Here is a 22,778-nt window from a genome sequence, read left to right on the forward strand (position 1 = left end):
CTGCAGGTGTGATTCATCCACTGTTTATTTTAACATTGCACTAATACTATTAGTCCCATGAGTATTTATGCTCACAGAATTTTATGTTTTCTTCACGACCACCATCATCAGAACATCAATAGTACCATCAATGCCATGATGATGATCATATATTCCATTCTTACTATAGGCCAGTCTTGGTGCTAAGTACTTTACTTGTGTTAATTCCTGTAATTGTCAAGTGCTTGAGGTAGATATTACTGTTGTGATTTTTGTTACAGATATGGAATACTGCAGTTCAAATAGGTGAATAGTGTCTCACTCTAGAGTTGGTATCCTTAGCCACTCATATATATGTGTGTGTTGTATGTGAGTGTCTCTGGGATGCTAATCACAGATAAAAAGGAATTCAAATAACAGAAGTTTGTCCTTTCATACATCAAGAGACCAGAAGTCCTAAGTCAAGGCATTGACAGGGTTAACGCCTTCCTTGTGGGAGAATCTGTGCAGTGCTGTTCTTAGCTTATTTATAGTGGTTGCCTTCAAACCTTGACTTCTTCCTCACCTTGTGAACACACCACTCCAGGCTGCCTCCATCCTCATATTACTTTTCTCTTTGGGCTTTAGGCATCACTTTTTGTTGTTGTTCGTTTGTTTATTTGTTTTGTTTTTTCTCCTCTTGAATGTCAGCGGTTAGATTTAGGGCCCATGTTAAGCAGGTATGATCTTATTCAAGCTTTACTTTGATTACGAACCCATGATAGTTTTTTTTTTTTATTGTTCCCTCAAAGAGTTCCCATCTCCCCATTAAACTCCATGAGTACAACCTTTGAATGTACTAACACCATTCTGTTTCCTTGTCTGTGGACATTTAGGCTGGATAGGGACTCCAGCTAGCACAGAGGCCTTTGCAAGATATCTCATCAAGCCATCCTTTTTCTCTGGACTGACTGAGGTACCTGGCTCAGTGAACTGAGCAGCCACTGGAGTTATGTCCCTGGTGACCCAATGCCTGTACCTCCTACATAGGGTACAGTTTATACAACATTTATTCATTAGGCCCAGAGCTGTGAATGGAACTTGTAGTAGGCTTGCTATTTGTTTTAGAATATTTAAGAGTTTTTCAAAGCAGGGAACACATTTTGTATTCAATCCTTGGCTCTAGGGATCTTCCTCCTTCAGTGTCTTATTCATACAGTGGAAAAACTTAATTATACTAGTCCACCTTATTATTCTGCTTATTTATTTATACATTTAGTTGAAATCTATTGTTTTTCAGGCCTGGAATTTCGTAGTTAACTTTGCAGTGAAGTGGTTTGTAGTGGGAGTGGTCTCTGGTTTTGCTCACTCTCTTGATTGTCTTGCACTGACCTGAAGAGAGTTCTGTGTCCTTTCTTACAGCTTGGTGTGACAGCACCCTGGTTTTTAAAGTGTTTATCATCAGGAACACATCCATCCTTTTATTTCTTCATTAAGCTCCTTCTGAGAAACCAAGTCTTTCCTCTACTCTTTGGAACTTTGCTTTGGAAAATATTATTTTGAACAGATAAAGTGAATTGTACCATGACCTTTTAAAATTAATGTGACCAGTTCTCTGTATGTGTTTATCAATATTCACCACTACCATAGTACCTTAGATGTTGTGACATGCCCAACATTTTAACTGCACACATTTCAAAGGGAAGAGAAGGAAATACATTTTCTTTTTTTTTTCAGTTCAAATAACATTTTGTGTACTTATTTGCAAGTGAGCAATTGATTTTTCTAAGCCCTAAAGTAGATGAAATAAATAAATTAAATCTGTAGTCTAATCAGGAGAAGTCCTTAACATTTGATTTCCTCACAGACATTATCAGTATGTGTAATTGTGATTTCCTTGGTGTGGAAAACACACCCAAATGTGAGTTCCTTGGGAATTTGCACAATAGCAGTTACACTTTGGGCTTCCAAGGACTTGAGGTTGGTGGACTGCCTTGTCCAGTGGCTCCTCCTCTTTGCTCAGGCTCCTCTGCTCTGGCCCCTAACCACCAACCCATTTTCTGAACACAGCTTTTCACATTTGTAGCCTTTCGGGCACTATTTTCTTTATGTCTTCTCTCCTGAGTCCTTGACCGCACTTCAGCTCAGCCTTGATGACAAGTTCATACATTCCATCCTTTCTGAAGCATTTCCCAAGGCGAGATGATGCCCCCTTTGGAATGAGCCAGGGAATGAACAGAGGGGAAAGAACCAGTGTGTCGCAGTGGGGACCTGGGTTCACAGTCCTGCTTCTGGATGTGTGACTGTGAACTTGGCCAGGCTGCCTTGTCACTCGGAGACTTAGTTTACTAATTTTAAAATGAAGATATTAATTGTTTCTGACTAAAGATGTATTTGAAGTTTTTTGCCTCGAACATAGGAGATCCCAGTCAACATTGAGAGAATTGTTCTGTGTGTTTTCTTCAGTTGTATAGTGGTAGAATCTGGCTTACCTCATTGTGAGCAGATCAAATGTCAATATTTTGGATGAGAAACCATGAGCCTGCTGTGACCATTACCAATTTATTTCTTCCAAAGCCAATAAATAAAATGTTAAAACAGCAAAATCCACCTAGTAGGGAAATGGTAGATTTGAATTTATTTTGTGTTTTAAGAGAAAGATGGAAACTGAGAGGAGGGACAGATGGAGGGAGAGAGAGAGGGGAAGGAAGAGAGGAGGGAGGAGAGGGGAGGGTGGCAAGGGAGATGAAGGGAGAGATCAGGGCAGGGTTTCCTCAAACATAGAATCTTGCAAGTGGCTTCTAGAGGGTGAGCTTAGGGTGTTTTCAGTGCCTACACTTTGGCACAGCGGTTAGTAGACATCTTGGGGACAGAATTATCCTTACAGACTGATGATTTGTCCAGAAACTTATTGACTTTAGTAAGTTTTGGAACTACTTGGGAGTCTGAGGCAAAAGGATCTCAAGTTATTATTATTATTTTTTAATGAAAAGGAAAAAGCTACACTGAAGAAGTTTAATTTAGAGCCACTAATATGATAATCTCTGTGTAGCTATAATCAGCTTTGATATAAATGGCAATATTCTGCCACTCTGTTTCATTCTGCCACTCTCCTTTGTGTTTGTTCTACCAGAATATTTTATAGCCAACAGCAGATAGCTTATATTTCATTCATAAATATTTCAGTGTACATCTCTATTCAGCAAAGGCATTGGTTTTAGAAAAATAGGTAACTACAACTCAGTATGGCTAGGTTTTTGGATGTAGTGAATGGTTCAAGAGATACTGAGACAGATAACTAGGGAATGAGGAGTTTATTGGAAAGGTTATCGATGCCATGGACAGACAGAGATGCAGCAACATGGCGGACTCGGAGGATAGGCCAGGGCCCAGCATGGGAGCATCTCTGAAGAGAATCATTGCCCATGTGCCACAGCATAAAGCCTCCTTCTACAGCTCTCTTGGGTTCACAGCCAGGTCTGAACTCAGTCTCTCAGATTCCCTGGCAGGAGGTGGGGAAGGGATGGGGAACAGGATGTGGTCGCTCCTTGATATAAAGTCACTTCAGGGTGAGATGTCCAGCTCAGACTCCCAGACACTGTCCCTGAGGGTATATGTCAGTAACTGAAAAGGGGGGAGCTATGAAGGTAGCAGCTAGATTCTAGCACCACATTCTTGCAGTCATAACAAAAATAATTTCTTAAAAGGGTTTAATAGTCGGTCTGTATTGGATAAAGTTTTGAAATTTATGTGTTTGCTTAATTAGTGTGCATGCGTGTGTGTTTGTTTGTAGTTTAGGACCGTGTACATGCTAAGTAAGTGATCTACCATTGAGCTATACTGATAGTCCAATAAAGTTTTTTTCCTATCTGTTTTGTTTAAGTCGGGATACAAAAACAGTATATGGACTGTATTTTTGACTATGTGTATTGTTTAATATTTTTACTATGTGACAATTTTGTTTCTGTGCTATTTACTACCTAAATAATTGTAAAGCCAACTACTACTATACAACTATTATTATATACACATATTACATTCTATATACTATTTTATACATACATACACAGAGAGAGAGAGACAGAAAGAGAGAGAGAGAGAGAGAGAGAGAGAGAGAGAGAGAGACAGAGATAGAGACAGAGAGAGAGAGACATACAGAGACAGAGACAGAGACAGAGACAGAGACAGAGATAGATTTGTGTATATGTGGTGAAAGAACTGGCCACATTGGCTTGCCCTCTCATAAAGCATCACTGGGCTTATGCTGTCTGGAGACTTTCAGCTCCTGCAGACTCTCCCAGGTCTTTGTAACCCACCCCAGGCCCCATTGTACCAACCAGAACAACTTTCCTTAGGTTGCTGGCCTAGTGCAGCAAGCTTCAAGCCATCATCCCTAACTGACCTCTGTCAGGCAATGAGAATGGAGGACTTTAGGTGGATCTCGAAGTCCTAAAACATCCGAAACTTTGAATAAATGTTTAGTTTTGTGTACTGTTTTCACTTAGGTAGTGATGTAAACTAAATGTTTAAATGTTTTCCAGCATAGGATTGAATCCTCAAGAGTTTAAAAACTCTGAAATTAACCTGAGACTCGACGAATTGACATTTCTCTTGACTGGAGAATTTTGGTTCATCTGCTTTTCTGCCTTGCATCCAGCAGACATCTGTATTAGTTAACTTTCCCTGTCACTTTGGCAAGATGGCCAAAGGGCAGAACTTCAGGAATGATTTAGTTTGCTCACAGTTTGACAGAGTACAGTCCATCGTGCCAAGGAAGTCACAACACAGTGGACAGCAGTGGACAGCTGTGGCCTCAGTTCATGGCAGAGCAGGAGTGGAGGGCTTGAAGTGAGGTGCCTACAGCCCTACATCTGTGAGCTAAGTCCCATATCCAAAGAGTTCTATACTTTCCCAGGACAGTGCTGTCAGTTAGGGACTAAGTTTTTAAACACGTGACTCTGGGGAAAAACTGTACATTCAAACCACAACAACAGTTTCTTTCACTGGTGCGAAGGTTTGATTTATGAGGGCTTCCAGACAAGCTGTCATAGGACACTTGTCTTCTGTGTCACCTATGCAGATGGAGGCAAACAGCCTACCAGCATTGTGAAATAAAGTAGCAGGTCTGTAATTAGTTTGTAAACTGTATGGATCTATTGTTTAAACAAGGTACTACTATGCATAAGGACATGCTGAATTATGCATAACATCCTCTCTTATGCCTTAATGCACTTACTCTGCTGTTCCTAGCTCTTTAATGCCCTTCAAATTAATTGCTTGTCATCTGTGGTCTGAAAAGCCTTTATGCCTCTTTCTTTATATCATTTGTCATACCATATTAAGGCCATTTGTTCACATCTCTGTCTTCTGTAAGATACTGAGAGAAACCTCCATTTATTCCATGCTTGGCATACTGCTAACCCTCAGTGAGTGTCTACTGAACTGGGTTGGGTTGATTTGAATAATTATTATCTTTGTGTCTGTCTTGAAGGACAAAGTCTATGTCTATCCAGTTATTTGGACTATCCTCTGGTAACTGACCGCCCTTGGAACTTGTTAAAAGCTTTTCTGAAGATAATGGTGATGAAATATTCATGAAAATGGAGTTCTGTATTTTTTAAAGTAGATGATCATAGTTCTTAGGTACATTATTTGCAATTTTATCTGATCAACAGTGAAGAAATCTGAATGTAGGATGCTTAGAATTGAAGGCACTTTTATGTGCTTCATTGGTGCAGTAGGTAGTGGATCAGCCTCACAAAATACTTTGATTTGCTGGAAAAGACTTCAGCCTTTGAGAGAAGATGTCGCCTTTAGGCCCACACCTTGGGCTCTCCTGATTAACTGAGAGCTCTCTTCTCTTTTCCAGCTGGTTTGCCATCCACCCTGTCAGCATGAACAACAGCAACCACTTTGTAAATAGTGACAATATGGGCTTTGCAGCTTACCTGTTCGAGCAAGAGAAGAACAGAGGGTTTCTACCTGGACAGGTGAGAATTAGTGTCACTGAAACCTTCATCTTGATGGACCTCATGAATAGGCTGGAATAGAAAGAATTTACTGGTCTGGAGAAAGGGCTCAGTTGTTGAGAGTATTTGCTGCTCTTCTAGAGGGCAGGGCTTGCTTCCCGGCACCCATATCAGGAGCCTCACAACTACCTACGACTTCAGTTTCAGGAGATCTGACCCCTCTTCTGGCCTCTGTGGGAAATTTTCACATGCCTGCATGTCCACACACACACACACACACACACACACACACACACACACACACACACACACACACGAGATCTCTATCTGTCTATTTATCTATCTTCTCCCAGTATGGAAAGAATATTTCAAATAATAAAGGAATCATTTGTTCTTGGTAGCAGATGTTTCTTGTATTGATGGCTTCATAAATTTACAACCAATTATGTAAGATCAGCTCTCTACTTTTGTAGCCTGTAATAGTCTTTGATCAAGCTGGTAATATGATTCACTGCGCTGACGCTGACTTTAATTCTTAGTGCTCCAAGAGTACTGTGCACCTTCCTAGTGTAGTAGAACCATGAATGGAGACAGACGACTAGACCTTTTGATTGATTCAGCTTTTCTAAAGAAAACATTCCTTCCAAGGACCTTATTTTTCCAATAAAACCTAAAGGGCTAGGGAGAAGCCTCAGCAGTTAAGAGCACTGGCTGCTTTTCCAGAGGAACCAAGTTCAATTCCCAGAACCCACATGGCAGCTCACAGCTGTCTGTAACTCCAGTTCCAGGGAATCCAACCTCATCTTCTGGCCTCCATAGGCACTAACTAGCATGCACATGGTGCATGAACATGCATACAGGCAAAGCACCCATACACATTGAAAAAAAAGTCTAAGCCAGAAGAAACCGTAATCCATGACACCTGTGAGCCTGAAACTCATCTTGTAATGAGATCTGAAATCAGGAAGTCAATTGACTTACTACTGGAACCTCTTAAGCTCTGGGTAATTAGTGATACAGACAGACAAGGGAGGAGAGACACTGCTCTGCTTGGCCACTGGATGCAAGCACTTGATGTAGAAGAATAAAGATGATGAGAGGCAAAGGCCATGGTAGAGAATGAAGGATCCATTATATAGATAGTGACCTCATATTTAAAACAGTCTGATCTTTTAGCTCCTTTTTAGACAAAACTCTATTTTTCTCTTTTTTAGCTTGCACTGATTTTTTTGCCTTATTTTTCTCCTTCTTTCCTCCATGCTCCCATCCCTTCCTCCCTCCCTTTCTTTCTTCCTCCCATTCGTCCCTTCCCCTCACCTTTTTTTTTTTTTTCTGTTTTTGGGAAGGCCTTGCTATGTAGTCTAGGCTAACCTTGCATTTTGACCTTCCATCTTTAGCCTCCCAACTTCCAGGATTCCAAGTGTGTACTAGCATGCAATTTGGGGAAGAGGTTCTCCTTTATACGTTAAAAGGCCATCAATCCATGTCTTTCTCTAAAAAAACTGGAGATGTTTATTGGGAAATGGTGAATGAGGTGGGTCCAGACTGATGCCTGGTCTGTCTCCAATCTGGTTGAGGAAAGGAGGGGCTCACAGGGGACCAGCCTAGGTAATGACTGTCAAGGGCAAGTAGACTTGTGGGCTTCAGGCAAAGCACCAGACACTAGATGGATGGCTCCACACTTTGTCACTTAATGTACTTTGCATTTCTTGTCAAATTGTTTGTGTTAGAGGGAAGTATGCCTTTGAAGGACTCCTTTGAAAACTTTTGTTGATAATTGGATTACTTTCAGTGAGAGCGCTGAATCCTAACCACCTGACCACCAGGGAGCTGGATTACTTTCAGTAATAATAATATTGACCACAACATGAGCCTTTTCAGAAAATAAAAAAAATTCAGAAAATAAAATAAATAAAATAAAATAAAAATAAATACAATAAAATAAATTTTGTTCAGAAAAAAATAAGAAGTTCTCAGAATATTGTTTATCTTTTTCTGTCTGTACATGAATTTGTTTGAGGGCTGGGGAGATAGTTCAGTTAGTAAAATGCTTCCTGTACCTGAGTTGAATATCCAGTATTCAAGCCAAAATTTGGGCATGCTTGTAATCTCAGTTTTGGAGAGGCAATGATGGGTAGATCCCCGGAGCTCACTGGCCAGCCAGCATTGCCTAATCAGTGAATGGCCAGTTTGTGAGAGATTGTACCTCACAAACAAACAACAACTGGACAAGAAGAGACTTCTGAGGAATAATACCTGAGTTTGACCTCTGCACTTATCCACACGTGTGTTGATACAGGAGTGGACTGACTCTTTGTGTTTTTAATGGAAGTCATTATTAAAGAAAAAAATAGAAGCTAATGGTGCATTTATTTTGGCAGGGACCATTTGTAGCAGGCTTCGCTTCATCAAATCTCGGAGATGTGTCCCCAAACATTTTTGGTCCGCATTGTGCCAACACGGGAGAGTCTTGCGACAATGAAAAAAGCACCTGTCCCGTCGACGGGGTAGGTAGGAAGGGCACACTCACTTCGTGCTTGAATATTCATCAGTAATATACAAATGTGTTGTTTCCAAGTACACACTGGCCTGCTGGTCTCTACTCTCCACTCTCCTCTGAAGCATTTGCCCAACTTCTCTGAGTTTTAAGTCGGTTATCCCAGTTTTCCATTGTGATGTCAAACGCAGAGGGTGTGTCTTCTTCCTTTCACCTGCGCAGCTTAAAACATTTTACCTTGTAATATTTGAGTTTTCAAATTTGTACCCAAAACTACCTGTATGGCATTTCTTACAGATTGTAAACCTGAGGGTTTTTTTTTTCCTTTTAATAGATTTTCTTTTTTTCTCTTTAAAATTCAAAATTGGTCTTCCTATAAAACATCAAATAACACGGATGCACACAGTAGTAAAAACTGAAAGTCCTTACGTGTAGTGATTGAATGTGACTGTCCCCTTAGGCTCATATGTTTGAATGTTTGGTCCCCAGTTGGTGGAACTATGTGGGAAGGATTAGTGGGTGTGGCTCTGGAGGTTTGTCACTGGGGTGGGCCTTGAGATTTCAAACGATTCATGCCATTTCCTGATTCTCCCTCTGCTCCTGTTTGTGGATTAAGATGTGAGTTCCCAACTGCTGTTCCAGCCACCTACCTTTATGCTCTCACTCCGTCACCATAACTCTTACGTAAACTGTGAATCCAATCAAACTCCTTTCTAAGCTGCCTTGGTCATGGTGTTCTACCACAGCAATAGGAGAGTAACCAAGACACCAGGTGCCACGTGCTTCTCTAGCCTCAGTGAGATTGTTATTCACACTCTTCTTCCTCTGTTTGTGCGGGCATTCATAAACAGTTTTTATGATTTATTTATGGATTCAAAGGCATAAGTTTTCCACATAATTTCCTTTAGAAATTGTTCCATATCTACATCTATGTGGCAAGCTTGAAGGTTAGCCATTAAGATTATTTTATCATTTATTTATTTACCTGTTTTCCTAGAGTTCATTTCAGTCTGTTTCAGTTCTCACACAGCAGCAGGCACTGGCATCCTGGTTCTTAGTCTTTGTGAAGTACCCCCTTTGTGCTGTCACTTTTGTTACACTGTGTTTTTGCCCTCCAGCCTACTCAGTGAGCAATGTGGATTAATAGTTATATTGTATGTATGTCATTTTTTTTTTAGCTGCGAATTTCTTTTTTTTCATTTGCGTATTTGTTACACAGTTAATTTGCCATACATTTTAAGATTACTTATTGAAGTCCACAATTCATAAATGAAATGGTTAAATAAATTATACTCACCTGCAATAGACTATTATGCAGTAATTTATCAATGTTGGAATACTGGATAATGTGGGGAAAGCTTATACAATGTGGAGTAATAAATTTGATTCAATATTGCATATTCATTATAATACCAATTTTTCAAAATGAATGTTGTAGTAAAATAAAGGATGGCACATCTTTAGTTGTTATTGACTTTTCTGTTGATGTTGCTCTGGCTAGCTTTCATTTTCCTGTTGTATTTTCATGTTTTCCTACAATGAGCATACTTTACTTTTATAATTAGAAAAATCACAAGAAGACTCTCATTCTTCCTTAATTCTGTTGCTTTCTGATTATGTTTTTTTTGGCTTCCCTCATTCCAAGCAATCTCGTAGACAGCGTTTGCTCTCTGTATCATCACACACACTGGAACAATGACATATATACGGGACTGCACTTCCATACACTTCTGTGATATGTTTCCTTATTTCCAACACATATGTTCTAAGCCATACCTAAAGTAACATTCTTATGATCAATTCTAAGTACTGTTATTTAGATAACCCATTCTTTATCTCTATGTTTTGCTTTTCTCCTCTCTTCTTTTTCTTCCTGTAAGCATGCTTGATCACTGACCTTGTACACATCTGCACAGGTACAGGAGTACCGACTCATGACATACTTTAAAATTTTCCATTAAAGAGAGAACACACATAATGAATGCTACTCATGTCCTGTCTGCCCTCTCACAGTGGCTTTTCCACCCACTTACGTGTAAGTGACTACTGTCCCAACCTTCATTTAAGTCAACTATATTACTCTCAGATTTCTTGATGGTATAATATGCAAAGAGCTTGCTCTAGGTTAAATTTCATTTTATTATTCATGAAATTGAACATGTTCTCTTGTTGAATGTCCATTTACACACACACACACACACACACACACACACACACACACACACACATGAGAGAGAGAATATGAATTACCTCTTATATCTGTAATCCATGATATATGCATTATGATGCTTTTTATTCCAAATAAGAGAAATGCCAACTCAGCATGGATAAATCAAGGGGTATTAATAAGGACATTCTCCTCCTTTTATTCTTCGAATTTAGATGCAATACTTGGACAAGTTTATATTACAGTAATTTGTTAATCTGCATAATGATGCTAGCATAATATGCACACCCACCTCTTCAAGCATAGTTTTTGTATGTTTGGAATTTTGTAACTTTCTTATTATTTTAAATACATTGATGTCAACAGTTGTTGCCCTGCTGTGCTACAGAAACCCAGAACGAATTCTGTCTAGCAATGTTTTGCTGCCCTCACCTAACTTTAATCTGCCCATTTCCTCTCTGCCCTTCCCAGTCCCATTCTTTCATGAGATCAACTTTTCAGCTTTTAGAAGTGAGTGAGAGTATGTGGTGTTTGCTTTTGTGTGTCTGGGTCATTTCACCAAACAGAAGACTTCCAGTTCCATGCATATTGTTGCAAATGAAGGGATTCCACCCCTTTTCATAGTCAAGAAGCATTCTATTGTGTATGCACACCAGTTGTCTGTTGATGGACACTGTGGTTGATGTTAGCTGTTATGAATAGTATTAGAGCAAGCAAAGATGTGTAAAAAAGGAGTATAATGAGTTCATCTCCTTTACATAGGTAAAAGCAGTATGCTCTTCCCTATGGAAAATCTTCAAGCCCCTAATACATTAATTCTTAAAATATTTGTCATGAATAGTACAAAAGTTCCTTAGTCTGTCAATTCTCTATCAGACTTATTTATATTGTCTCTCCTATATAGATCTTTAAAATGTTTAAGGTGTCAATTTTTCTAAGCCTATTTTTTATTGTTTTAAATATTTTTTATTTCTCAGACTGTAACATTTATTCATTTGTACTTTCTTTCCCTGTGTTCTTTGTGACATTCACCATATTTGAGTTTTTAGTCAATCTTGAGCTTTTCTGATCTAGGGAACTGGATGCAGAGCTGGAGTTGTTCATTTTCTTCCCAGGAGTAAGGCTAATTGTTCTAATGTAATCTAAATGAGTCTCTGTGTGAGACAGTCAGAGTGAGAGTCCCAGGCAAGCCTGAGGAAGTAAAGAGGCAGTGACAGAGGGTAAGGCCTGCCTTCCAGTCACAGCTCACAGTCAGCTCCTTGTGTAACATACATCAAATCTCTCAACCAAGCCAAAACTCTGCTTCCTAATTTCAAAAGGAGTGACTGGAATAGATGCATTCTGAAAACATTCTCTGCTCCAAAGGCATGCATGATTATGTTTGCCCTAGCCTGTAAATTGAGAAAATGTTTCAGGAGTAAAGCTAGAATTGGCTTAGTAAACGTGTTTGGTTAGAGTCCGTTGTAATTTTCCAGTTCTTAAAGCCATCACTCATCACACTAAAGGGTCCTATTGTCTCATTTTGCTCCAGCCTAGCGTGTGCATAGCCAGCGGACCTGGGAAAGATATGATTGACAGCACACAAATTATAGGACGGGTCATCTACCAGAGAGCCAAGGTAGGCATGAGCCCAGTGCTTTCCATCTTTGCTTTGTGTTGTTCTTTAAAACCCACAGGCATCATTTAATAGGAAGTCCATAATTGCGAGGAATGCCACAAGGGCTCAGGCTGGCCAGGAAGTCTGAAAGACTTGGGTTTGTGAGGTTGCCCTTGGGAGCCATACAGGACTCTGTCTCACCCGGTCAGACTTCCCAGTGCATTTAAAACTAAGCAGGCAGGAAAACATTCTATTTTAAGATGTTAGAAAGCCTGAGTGTGCAGCTCCAACTGAGGAGACAGATAGATTGTAAAGTATTCAGTTAATGTGGCCTCACACAGGACCAGCCTGATGTAGGTTCTCAGAAATCTCTCAAGTCATTGCCTGGCTAAAGGCACCTGACCTCTTCTGAACTTAGCCTTCAGCAACCAAGCTGAGCTGAACATCTTTGGCATCATGAATTCCCATTTATTTGTATGCTTCTTTGAAAAGACCAAAGTTACATCGCTTTTCTCCTTGTGCTGAATCTAGTTTGCAATGGGAAATTTTTGTTTCATGTGTATGATGGATGGATGTATAGATGCGTGCTTTTATGTGTGAGGGTGCATGTACATGTGTGCAGGTGTACACATGAATGTGGAGGCCCAGGGTTGAGGTTGGGAATTTGTTTAATTTCTCTCCACCTTGCTGTTTGAGAGGGGGGTTCTCTCATTGAACTTGGAACTTACTAAATGGTTAGACTGACTGGCCAGCAAGCCCCAGGGACCCTTCTGTCTCTGTCTCCCTAGTACTTGGGTTCTAGAAGTGTGCCTCTCTACTCTACTGGTGTTCTAGAAGTGTGCCTCTCTACCCTACTGGGATTCTAGAAGTGTGCCTCTCTACCCTCATATTTGTATGGCAGACACATTATGGACAGAGCCATCTCCCCAGTGATGTGCTAGATTTTGACTTCTATGCTATCCCCATTTTGGTATCTGCTTCTACAGAGTCCATTTCTGAGGGGAAATGATAAAGAGAAATGGCTTCTAACTGATATGTCCATGATAGTGTTAAATCCCCTTGTTTTCATGGCTTACTCATACTTTGTGTGTGTGTGTGTGTGTGTGTGTGTGTGTGTGTGTGTGCGTGTGTGTGTGTATGCATGTGCACACGTACACATCTACACCTGCCCACTTGTGTTTAAATAGATAATTCCTTCTGAGTTCTAGAATGTTTCAGAAGCAGGTAAAAAGAACAAAAATGCCTTTCGAAAATAGCAGACATAAAATCTATAGCCACAGGAAGAATAATTGCTGTAGTTTCTTTTTATTTACTGTGGTATTATCAGTGGATGATTCTAAATTAACAGATTCTTTTTAGAGTGTGCCTGTGACACACTTTGGTGTTAGAAATTCTGTTTCTGTCCTTGGTCTGCGAGCAGAGAGATTCTGGATTCTCTTCACAGCAAGGCACAGCTTCCCTGGTTATCAGGGGAGGCAGGCTGCAGTTGGGACCCCAGTTGCTTATCTTAAAAGGCCACACACAGCTGTCGTGGAGTGGCCTGGGCCACTGAAGTAGGATTTTCCTGTATTGTACGACACAGATGCAGAAGCACAAATGTCTCCAAAAGTATTAAACTTACATTTCCCATATGCTTGGCAAAACATCACTTGATTTTATTAAAAAAAAAAAAACAAACAAAAACCAAAAAACAAAAACACCCCCCAAAACCAAGAATGCCAAAGACTAGCTGATGTGTGAGGGACACAGTGTCTTTGAGCCACTACCTGGCTCCTGTCCTTAGAAAACTTGAGAATCCTTTATACTACGTCTGCCTGCTGACAGCCTGACATTCCAGCAAGTGGGAGGTTGGAGCTTTATGTCATTCATGGTCTGCTTCATGTTAAGTTCTTATTTGGGATAAATAGACACAGGTTGACATTCATGGAGGTTTCAGGTTCTGGGAAGCAGTGGGATTGATGAGAAGACTAGGGTAGGGCTGGGGATGAGGTTATTTTCAAGCAGTGAGTACAAGAAAGGTGTCTCTGTGCAGAAGATGCTAGGTGTCTGTGTTAGTGTCTGTTTCTCTTCAGCTCTTTCCCTCGGGATGGTGAGCCTATGTGGGTTTTCTAGGAGCTGCATGACTCTGCCTCCCAGGAAGTGACTGGACCAGTGTTTGCAGCTCACCAGTGGGTGAATATGACAGATGTGACCGTCCTGCTCAATGACACGCATGCAGTGAGTATGACGGAGGACGCTGACCTTGTTGCATGAGCAGGGCACACAACCCGTTGTTACTTACTGCTGAACTTCCATTTCTCTGGTTTTGTTTTATGATGCTTTCTTCAGGTGAAGACATGTAAACCCGCCCTGGGCTACAGTTTTGCGGCAGGCACAATTGACGGAACTTCGGGCCTCAATATTACACAGGGTGAGATGGAGGAGGATGGAATGCGTGCTTCCAGGTTCAGGGGCCTCGGGCTTCTGTTTCCTAATGAAGCTAAACTGTGGTCAGTGTGTTTATGATTCCCATTTCTAACTCAGGAGGCTTCAGGCTGGCCAAGCTTGAGTGTGACAGCTCAGATTCTCCAGGGATAGGTGTCCCTTATCCCTTAGATTTGTTAATTCAAATTCAAGCAGAAACAAATTCTCTTGGCATTTCAGTATATTGATGAACCTTGGTAATGCATTTAGTGTGTGTGTGTGTGTGTGTGTGTGTGTGTGTGTGTGTGTGTATGTGTGTATGTGTGTATGCATATTAGTGTGTGTACACATTAGTGTGTGTGTGTGTCTGCACAGTGTGTGTTTGTAGAGATTAGAGGTGTTGAACCTCAGGTGCCTTTCACTCATTGCTAGAGACAGAGTCTTTCATAGGATTGGAAATTGCCATGTGGACAGGCTGGCTAGCCCTCCAGCTTTTAGGGACCCACCTATTTCTACCTCCTAGTCCCCCATTGCTGATATTGCAAATGTGTACCAGTGCACCTGCCTTTTTATGTGGGTTCTGGGGATCCGAACTCAGATTTTCACATGTTGAAAGCATACACTTTACTCATGCAGACATCTCCCTGACTCCAGGCTAGCCATTGCTTTAAGCAGTCAGGATTTCTTTGTAATGGCAGTGTGCAAAGAGTATAATGAAGAAAGAGAAAAAAGAAACTGTGAAAATGAGAGAAAATGTTTCCAATAATATATCTGATATGGGGATTGTATGTAAAATATACTTTAGAAAACCTCTTAGAACTCAATAATAATAGTTACCTATTGAGAAATAATTGACAAGTCATATAAGTCAGCCATTTAAAGTACATTTGATGGTTTTTAATATGTTGGCAGACATACAACCTTCCCAAAGTCAACTTTGGAATTTCCAACACTCCAGCAGAAAATCTGAATACGCTAGCTGTCACATCTCCTCTGCCACTGTATAAGCAACCAATAAACCTCCCATCTCTGCATTTTGCTACCTTAGATATTTCATATGAATGGGAACACACAATATCTGGATTTTTGTTGCATCTTTTATATAGCAGTGTGCTGTTAAGGTACATGGAGGTATAGATGTGGAAACACTCCATTGCCTTTAATGGCTGAATTAATTCATGGTATCATTATACCAGATGTTATTTTCCAATTGCTTAGTTGATGGATCTTGGGGGTTGTTCCACTTTTTTGTACATTATAAATAATGATGCATATGTACAAGTGTTTGTGTGGGCCTGTGTTTGCAGTTTTCCTCTTGGGTGTGTATCCAGAAGAGAGCTTGCTGGCCATTGGCTAACTGTGTCTTAACATCTGAAGCCCTATTACGAGTTCCAAAATGGCTGCATTGTTTAACGGCTGTGTCAGCAATGTGTCTGTTTAGTTTTTCCACATCTTGGTCAATATTTGTTATCTGGCATGCTGATTGTAGCCAGCATGTATGTGAAATGATGTCTCCTTGTGGTTTAGATTTGCATCTGCTTGATAATGTCAAATGTCTTTTTGTGTTTATTGGCCATCCTTTATATTTTTTGAGAGCTGTTAATTCATATACTTTTCTTAAGTTTGAGTTTTAGACTGTAACTATTGAATTATGAGGTTTTCTAAAATAGGTTTTTGTATACAAATCCCTCATTAGATAAATTATTTGAAAAAAATGTCCCTCATTTGATAGGTTGTCTTTTCAATTTCTTGATTACATTCTTTGAGACACAAATGTCCAGATTAGTTTCCTTTTTGTGACTAGTGGCTTGCCATCACACCCATTCACCACTCACCATCACGAAGGCTTACTCTGTAATTCTAAAAGTTTTACTATTTTAGCCCACATGCCAGACAGCTGGTATTACATTTTGAAGTTATCATTGTTAATTTTTAAAATGAGAAAAAGGTGATGCAGTTCACAAATATGTGGATTGTATAAAATTGTCTTTATTTATGACATAAATGAGCAAGGTTAATATAAATAAAACTTTGAGAATACCACACAAAATGTGTTCTATTATTCTTTTATAATAAAGGGCTATTATACTTTGTGACATGTAAAAAACACTTCCCCTTATACTGTTCAGATTGTTGAAGCCATTGAATAACAACCTTAACAAAATACCTGAAATGTCTAAAATGATGTGTGCAATACTATCCAAATTATGACATCCTCAAGGGATAGTCCAAGGGATCTTATTAATCATAATAATTCTAATAGGGACAACTGAAGGGAATATATTTTGGGACACTATTCGGGACCAGCTCTTGGGCAGACCATCTGAAGAAATCATAGAATGCCATAAACCTAAGCCAATCTTACTTCATACTGGAGAGGTAAGGCATTTGATTGTCATAATGGAGTCAGAATATTATACTTTGTAGTTTCTGAACTATAAGATAATAAATGGTCAATGTCTACTGACATGGAAGATCTTATTTAGATACTCTTATGTAATTTATTATTATTGTTACATGTTTACTATTATTGCATGTGTGTATGATATATGTGTGGGAATGTTTGTCTGTGAACTTGGTTCTCTTTTTTGCACCTTCACATGGGTCCTGGGATCAAACTCAGCCTTGTGTGGCTAGCACTTTATCTGCAGAGTCTTCCCAGTCAGCCACACCCCACAGAAATGTTTAATATTAAAAGTTTGAGTGCTAAATCCAACTCAAAAGAATTGCTGCTATTAAATATACCAAGTTACCTAATTATTAAGAAAAAAAGAGAGGATTGGAACATGGAAAAGGAAGTCTAGCACTTATGTTATTCGTGTTATTCAGGTTCCAGGGAGGCAGGTTATGAAGAGTTCTTCGTAGAGAAAAGCATCAAGGTCATAGAGGGAAGTGCTCGTGTCAATTCTCTCATGTTAGGCAGCATTATTGATTTACTTGATTATTTATACATGTATTTATTTATTTTACTTTGTATGTATAGGTGTGCATACATGTGTGTGTGGAGACAGTGGTAACCTCAGATGTTATTCCTCTGGACTACACACCTTACATTTTGAGACATGGTCTCTCACTGGGACCTGAGGCTCACCAATTAGGCTAGACTGGCTGGCCAGCATGCCCCAGGAATCCTCCTGTCTCTTCTTTCCAGTGCTCAGATTATAAGCACATGCTACACCACATTGCCTGTTTTTTTAATGTGAGTGCTGCAGATTCAACTCAATTCCTGCTGCTTATTTGGTAACATCATTAATTACAGTAGGTTTTTTGTTGTTGTTGTTGCTTTTTTGAGACAGGGTTTCTCTGTGTAGCCCTGGCTGTCCGAGAACGCACTCTGTAGTCCAGGCTGGCCTCAGACTCAGAGATCCACCTGCCTCTGTCTCTCAAGTGCTGGGATTAAAGGCATGAACCATCACTGCTCAGATAAAGCAATTTTCTTTTAACACTACTTCAGAACATATTTTTTTTTGCATTTGTAATGTTAAAAAGTCATCCCACTATTCATAGAAGCATGATTTTTGAAGTGTAAGTTTTTAAAAAGTAGGCTTTCCCAGTAGTACCCTATTAAAATCCTTAGGGTAAGAGAGAGAGGGGAGGAAGGGATGGAGAGATAGCTTCCACTAATCAGAATATGGAAAAGGACCGATGCTCATCAAGGACGCTTGGAAGATAAAGCCAGACTTGCAAGTTCTAAACTTAAAGCACAACTAGGGTGAAAGCATAAATGATTGTATTAAATTATTACAAATGGCTTTGCATATCCATTGAGGAGACAGTCATTTACCCTGCACATAATGATGAGTCCACCAAAGCTCCTTCAAATGCTATTTCACCCTGAACTTACCAACGGAGCTTGAATTTGAGATTCATATGCTAGAGCCAGGACATAAACATGCACGCAATGTGTTTAATGTCACATCATAGTCAGAAATGAATCCTGTGATGTGGTGAAAAAACAAAACTAGCTTCCAACATTGAAATTGTTTAATTAAGGAACTTATGTGATTGTTGACGATAGAAAGGGTAATTTATACCTAACGTAATTTTCTTGTTTTGGGGTCCCAGCTGACAAAACCTCATCCTTGGCACCCAGATATAGTTGATGTTCAGATTGTTACTCTTGGGTCACTGGCCATCGCTGCTATCCCTGGGGAGTTTACGTAAGTTCTTTATAAAAAGTTTCATAATAAAAAATATGTAATTCTGTTGCGATTAATTCTTTTTAGAATCATTTATTTATCTGTTGTGTGTTTGTGGAAGGGGAATATAGGCCATGACATACCTGTGGAAGTCAGAGGATAGGTTGCATGAGTCAGTTTTCTCCCTTCACCATTTTAGTTCTGGAGACAGAAATCAGGTTACTGAGCTCGGCAGTAAGCACCTTTGCCTACTGAGGCATCTCGATGGCCCTGGGATTGATTCTTTGGAAAAAATAGTTCTTTGCTGATCTCTTGGTAGCCTGTTATACTGTGTTTGGCAACAGTGACAAATAACTTTTCCTCATTTGGTGGGGCCTCTGAAGATAAATATGTCTATGCTTACTTATTATCTGTGAAAAAGATAAGGAAAAATTCACAAACTTGGCATTCCAAAGGTAAAATGTGCAGTGAAGTGTGTCAGCACAGAGACTTGAAATGAGAGTAAAGGACTTGAAAGCACCAGTTTAGATCTTGAGAAGACTGAAGAATGATGTAAGCCTCAGTCTTTTACAATCTTTCCCATCTCCATAATGGGAAGTTTGTTGAAACAGTCCTTGAATTTTCTTTTTTCCTCTTTCAAGAATTCATTCAATTCTTACATCCTACACAACACATGCTATCATTCCCCATCATTGCCATCATTCCCCATCATTGCCATCATTCCCCATCATCATTGCTATCATTCCTCATCATCATTGCCATCATTCCCCATCATTGCTATCATTCCCCATCATTCCCCATCATCATTGTTATCATTCCCCATCATTGCCATCATTCCCCATCATTATTGCCATCATTCCCCATCATTGCCATCATTCCCCATCATCATTGCCATTATTCCCCATCATTGCCATCATTCCCCATCATCATTGCCATCATTCCCCATCATTGCCATCATTCCCTCAGATTATTTTAGACCTCCATTTGGGTTCCTCCATTATTCCTCTGTAGTCCTTTCTCAATACAACAGTCAACCACATTCAATGTGGTCCTTAGCCTTCCTGATGCTGTGACCCTTTAATACAATTGCTCATGTTGTGGTGGCCCCCAACCATAAAATTATTTTCTTTCATACTTACTTCATAACTGCTAATGTTATGAATCATAATGTAAATATTTTTGGAGACAGAGGTTGTGATCCACGGGTTGAGAACCACTACTTTAAAATGTGAATTCAACATGCCATTTCTCTGTTCAAAACCTCTCAATCTTTTCCCGTCTTATTCCAGGTATTCCCTCAGATCATTCCGATTTCCTTCAAGTTCCCAAACAGTATGAGTCTCAGCAAGCTCCCTGGTGTGGTATCTTTTGACTTTCCCTCTATCTCGTCCTGCTTCAGCCATCCTGCATCATTGTCAAGGTTTTCTGTATAGACAGAACTACAAATGCACTTGCTAGGTCCACTAAGAATATTATGGATTCAGGGACTTTGAACTTATGGTTGTTTTTGTATGAAACACATTCTCTTCAATTAATTTCACGGTCAACTCTTTTAGTGTTTTTTAATCCTCTGCTCAAATCTCTAATAGAGATGCAAATTCTATTCACATTACATAAAATCATCTTTATCAACAATGACCAACCCTGTCAATCTCACATCAGCACTGGTGCCAGCATCAGCACCAGTACTACCACCACTACTCCCACTACTCCCTTTCACCCTTACTCTGCTTTATTAGTCTCTGCTTATCTTCATCTCACTTTCTCACTTATTTGGTGGTCACCTTCCATCCTTGGAGTGTAAGTTCCATTCCACTAAACCATTAGCATGTGAGAGTGGGCCTGGTAAGCGGCAGATATTCAAGAGTATGTTGAAGGATTAAATATAGAAATGAAAGGGCAGGTTCTTTGTAGGTGGGGCCAGGCATCAGACTTTCTCTCTGCCTCAGCTCTTATTCATGTAGGATGCAACCAACCCATTATGTTGAACCCATGAATAGAAAATGATGTTGTCATTTTTTTGTGGCATCAGAGGTGGAGCCCTGGGCCTTGTACCTGTCAGGAAAGTACTCCACCATCGATCCACACCCCAATCCTTGATGGTCTTCTTCTCTCAGTGTTGTTCATTGACTTCATTTTCCTTTTTGGTCCAGTTGTGTTTAGGAGTTGCTTTGAAGCTAGGCCAGCCAAGGGAAAATGCTAAGCTTTTTTTTTTTTTTTTTTTTTAAACACTATTGACTCCCTACATATTTACTGCTATGGGTTAGCTAGGCTAAAATTTTTTGGCATTTACTAAAAGCCTTTCCGAATAGTTCCCACACATTCCAAATGGGAGGATGTTTACATAATTCTGTTCTCTTGCCTCAGAACTATGTCAGGACGAAGATTTCGAGAGGCAGTTAAAAAAGTAAGTTAAGTGTGAAATACAATGCCTGCACATTTGTACCTGAAGAGGAAGAAATTCCCTATTGAATTAGTCTTTCCTAAAATGACTAAAGTTTACACTTCTTGAAAGTAGTGGTTAGAGATAAATATGAAATGTCAGTAAGGGAGTTATAACCAGGTTAAAGTATTTTATTGGCCTTTACATTTAAACAACTAAAAATTGATAATGCTTGTATGACATAAATAGTAAACTATATCTAGAGGTTGCTTAGAACCACAGGAATGGTCTAAATAAAACCATCACATTAGGGGAATTTTGTTTTTTCCCTGTATTTTCTTCAGATTCAGGATGTATTGAGAATAGTTGCAAAATGATAGATTAATAAATGTCTTCTCTTGTTAGTTAGGTCTAATAACATCTGTTTGAATTATGTAATATAAACTCAATATAGTTTTGAGGTAATTACATTTTTAATAATAAGAGTCTATTCTTGCTGATGTGATTATTAAGATTTTTTCATAGAGCCATTGATTTGCCCAACTGTAATGGGGATTAGGTCTAATTTCCAAAGTACTCTTTGACATGTCTACCTTTGGTGGTTTTGGTCATTGGGAAGATTTTTCTTAAGAGATGCAACTTTTATTAACAACTCGTAGCAATGTGCACCTTAAGCGGAGCTCGGACTTAAGAGGTATAAGTCTTTCCTTTTTCCCTCCTAGGAATTTGAATCTTATGGGATGAAGAATATGACCGTTGTTATTTCGGGTCTATGCAATGTTTACACACATTACATCACCACATATGAAGAATACCAGGTAAAGTCAAAAGTTCTCATGGCTTTTTCATTACACTTTCTTTCTGGACTTCTTTAGCCATGTTTCTGAGAGGTGACTTGGTTTTAGGTGGGAATTCTAAGAGAATAAGCCAAAAACTATATTTGGTTTGGCAGTCATCACTTCCAAGTATATGTCAGCATAATTGTCTCATTGACTTCTACCTTCTCCTGAAACTTGTTTTGTCAGGGACTTGTAATAAACCTGGATTATGACACACAAATAACTACATATAATGCATTTGATGTCTTAAGCTTCTGTAGGGCTGACCATCTTATTTATTGAGTACACTAGCTAAATGTACTTTGCAAATGTAGCTGTACACAATCCTCGAAGTACATCCTAAAGTAGCATATTACTCTATGACATGACTCAAAACAAAACAAACAAAGAAACAAAACCCAAAACTCTCAGAGTAGGAGTTGGTGACTACAATACTTCTTTTTTCTATATAGTTCTGAAAGTAGCCCAGGTACTTTTTAAAAAGCACAATAATTAGTTAAATATAATAATAGCCTAGAGTCCCACAATTAATGATTATGAATAGATCTTCTGGCATATCACGGCAGTCCACACAGGAGCATAGAGCCATCTCATAGCAAATATTTAGTGATATAAGAATTCTAATCTGTCCTGCTGCCCTCTGTTGACATTGCTGAGGATTCTAGCTTCTAGAAATCTTATTTGCATTAGTCAGCTTCCCATCATTATAACTGTCTGAGACAAAGCTTATAAAGAGAAAGGGCTAATGTTGGCTTGCAGTTTTTAGAGGCTTCAGTCCATAACATTAGTATTATTGGTAATAATAATAGTATTATTGGGTAAATAG

General features: G+C 39.4%; 1 protein-coding gene across 2 annotated transcripts in view; it reads left to right on the forward strand.

Annotated features, from left to right (window-relative positions):
• Asah2 (N-acylsphingosine amidohydrolase 2) overlaps positions 1-22,778 on the forward strand; it is a 70,084-nt gene that overhangs the window by 25,799 nt on the left and 21,507 nt on the right. Inside the window, exons 7-15 of one of the 2 annotated variants that reach the window (XM_059247328.1) lie at positions 5,828-5,948; positions 8,309-8,434; positions 12,123-12,209; positions 14,301-14,405; positions 14,517-14,598; positions 16,855-16,970; positions 18,657-18,751; positions 21,098-21,137; positions 21,836-21,931. In XM_059247328.1, coding sequence (XP_059103311.1) covers positions 5,828-5,948; positions 8,309-8,434; positions 12,123-12,209; positions 14,301-14,405; positions 14,517-14,598; positions 16,855-16,970; positions 18,657-18,751; positions 21,098-21,137; positions 21,836-21,931 — 868 coding nt within the window. The remainder of the gene's footprint in view (positions 1-5,827; positions 5,949-8,308; positions 8,435-12,122; positions 12,210-14,300; positions 14,406-14,516; positions 14,599-16,854; positions 16,971-18,656; positions 18,752-21,097; positions 21,138-21,835; positions 21,932-22,778) is intronic. The other variant, XM_059247336.1, reaches the window with a different exon arrangement.

Source organism: Peromyscus eremicus, chromosome 1, assembly GCF_949786415.1.
Source record: "Peromyscus eremicus chromosome 1, PerEre_H2_v1, whole genome shotgun sequence".
Lineage (NCBI taxonomy): Eukaryota > Metazoa > Chordata > Mammalia > Rodentia > Cricetidae > Peromyscus > Peromyscus eremicus.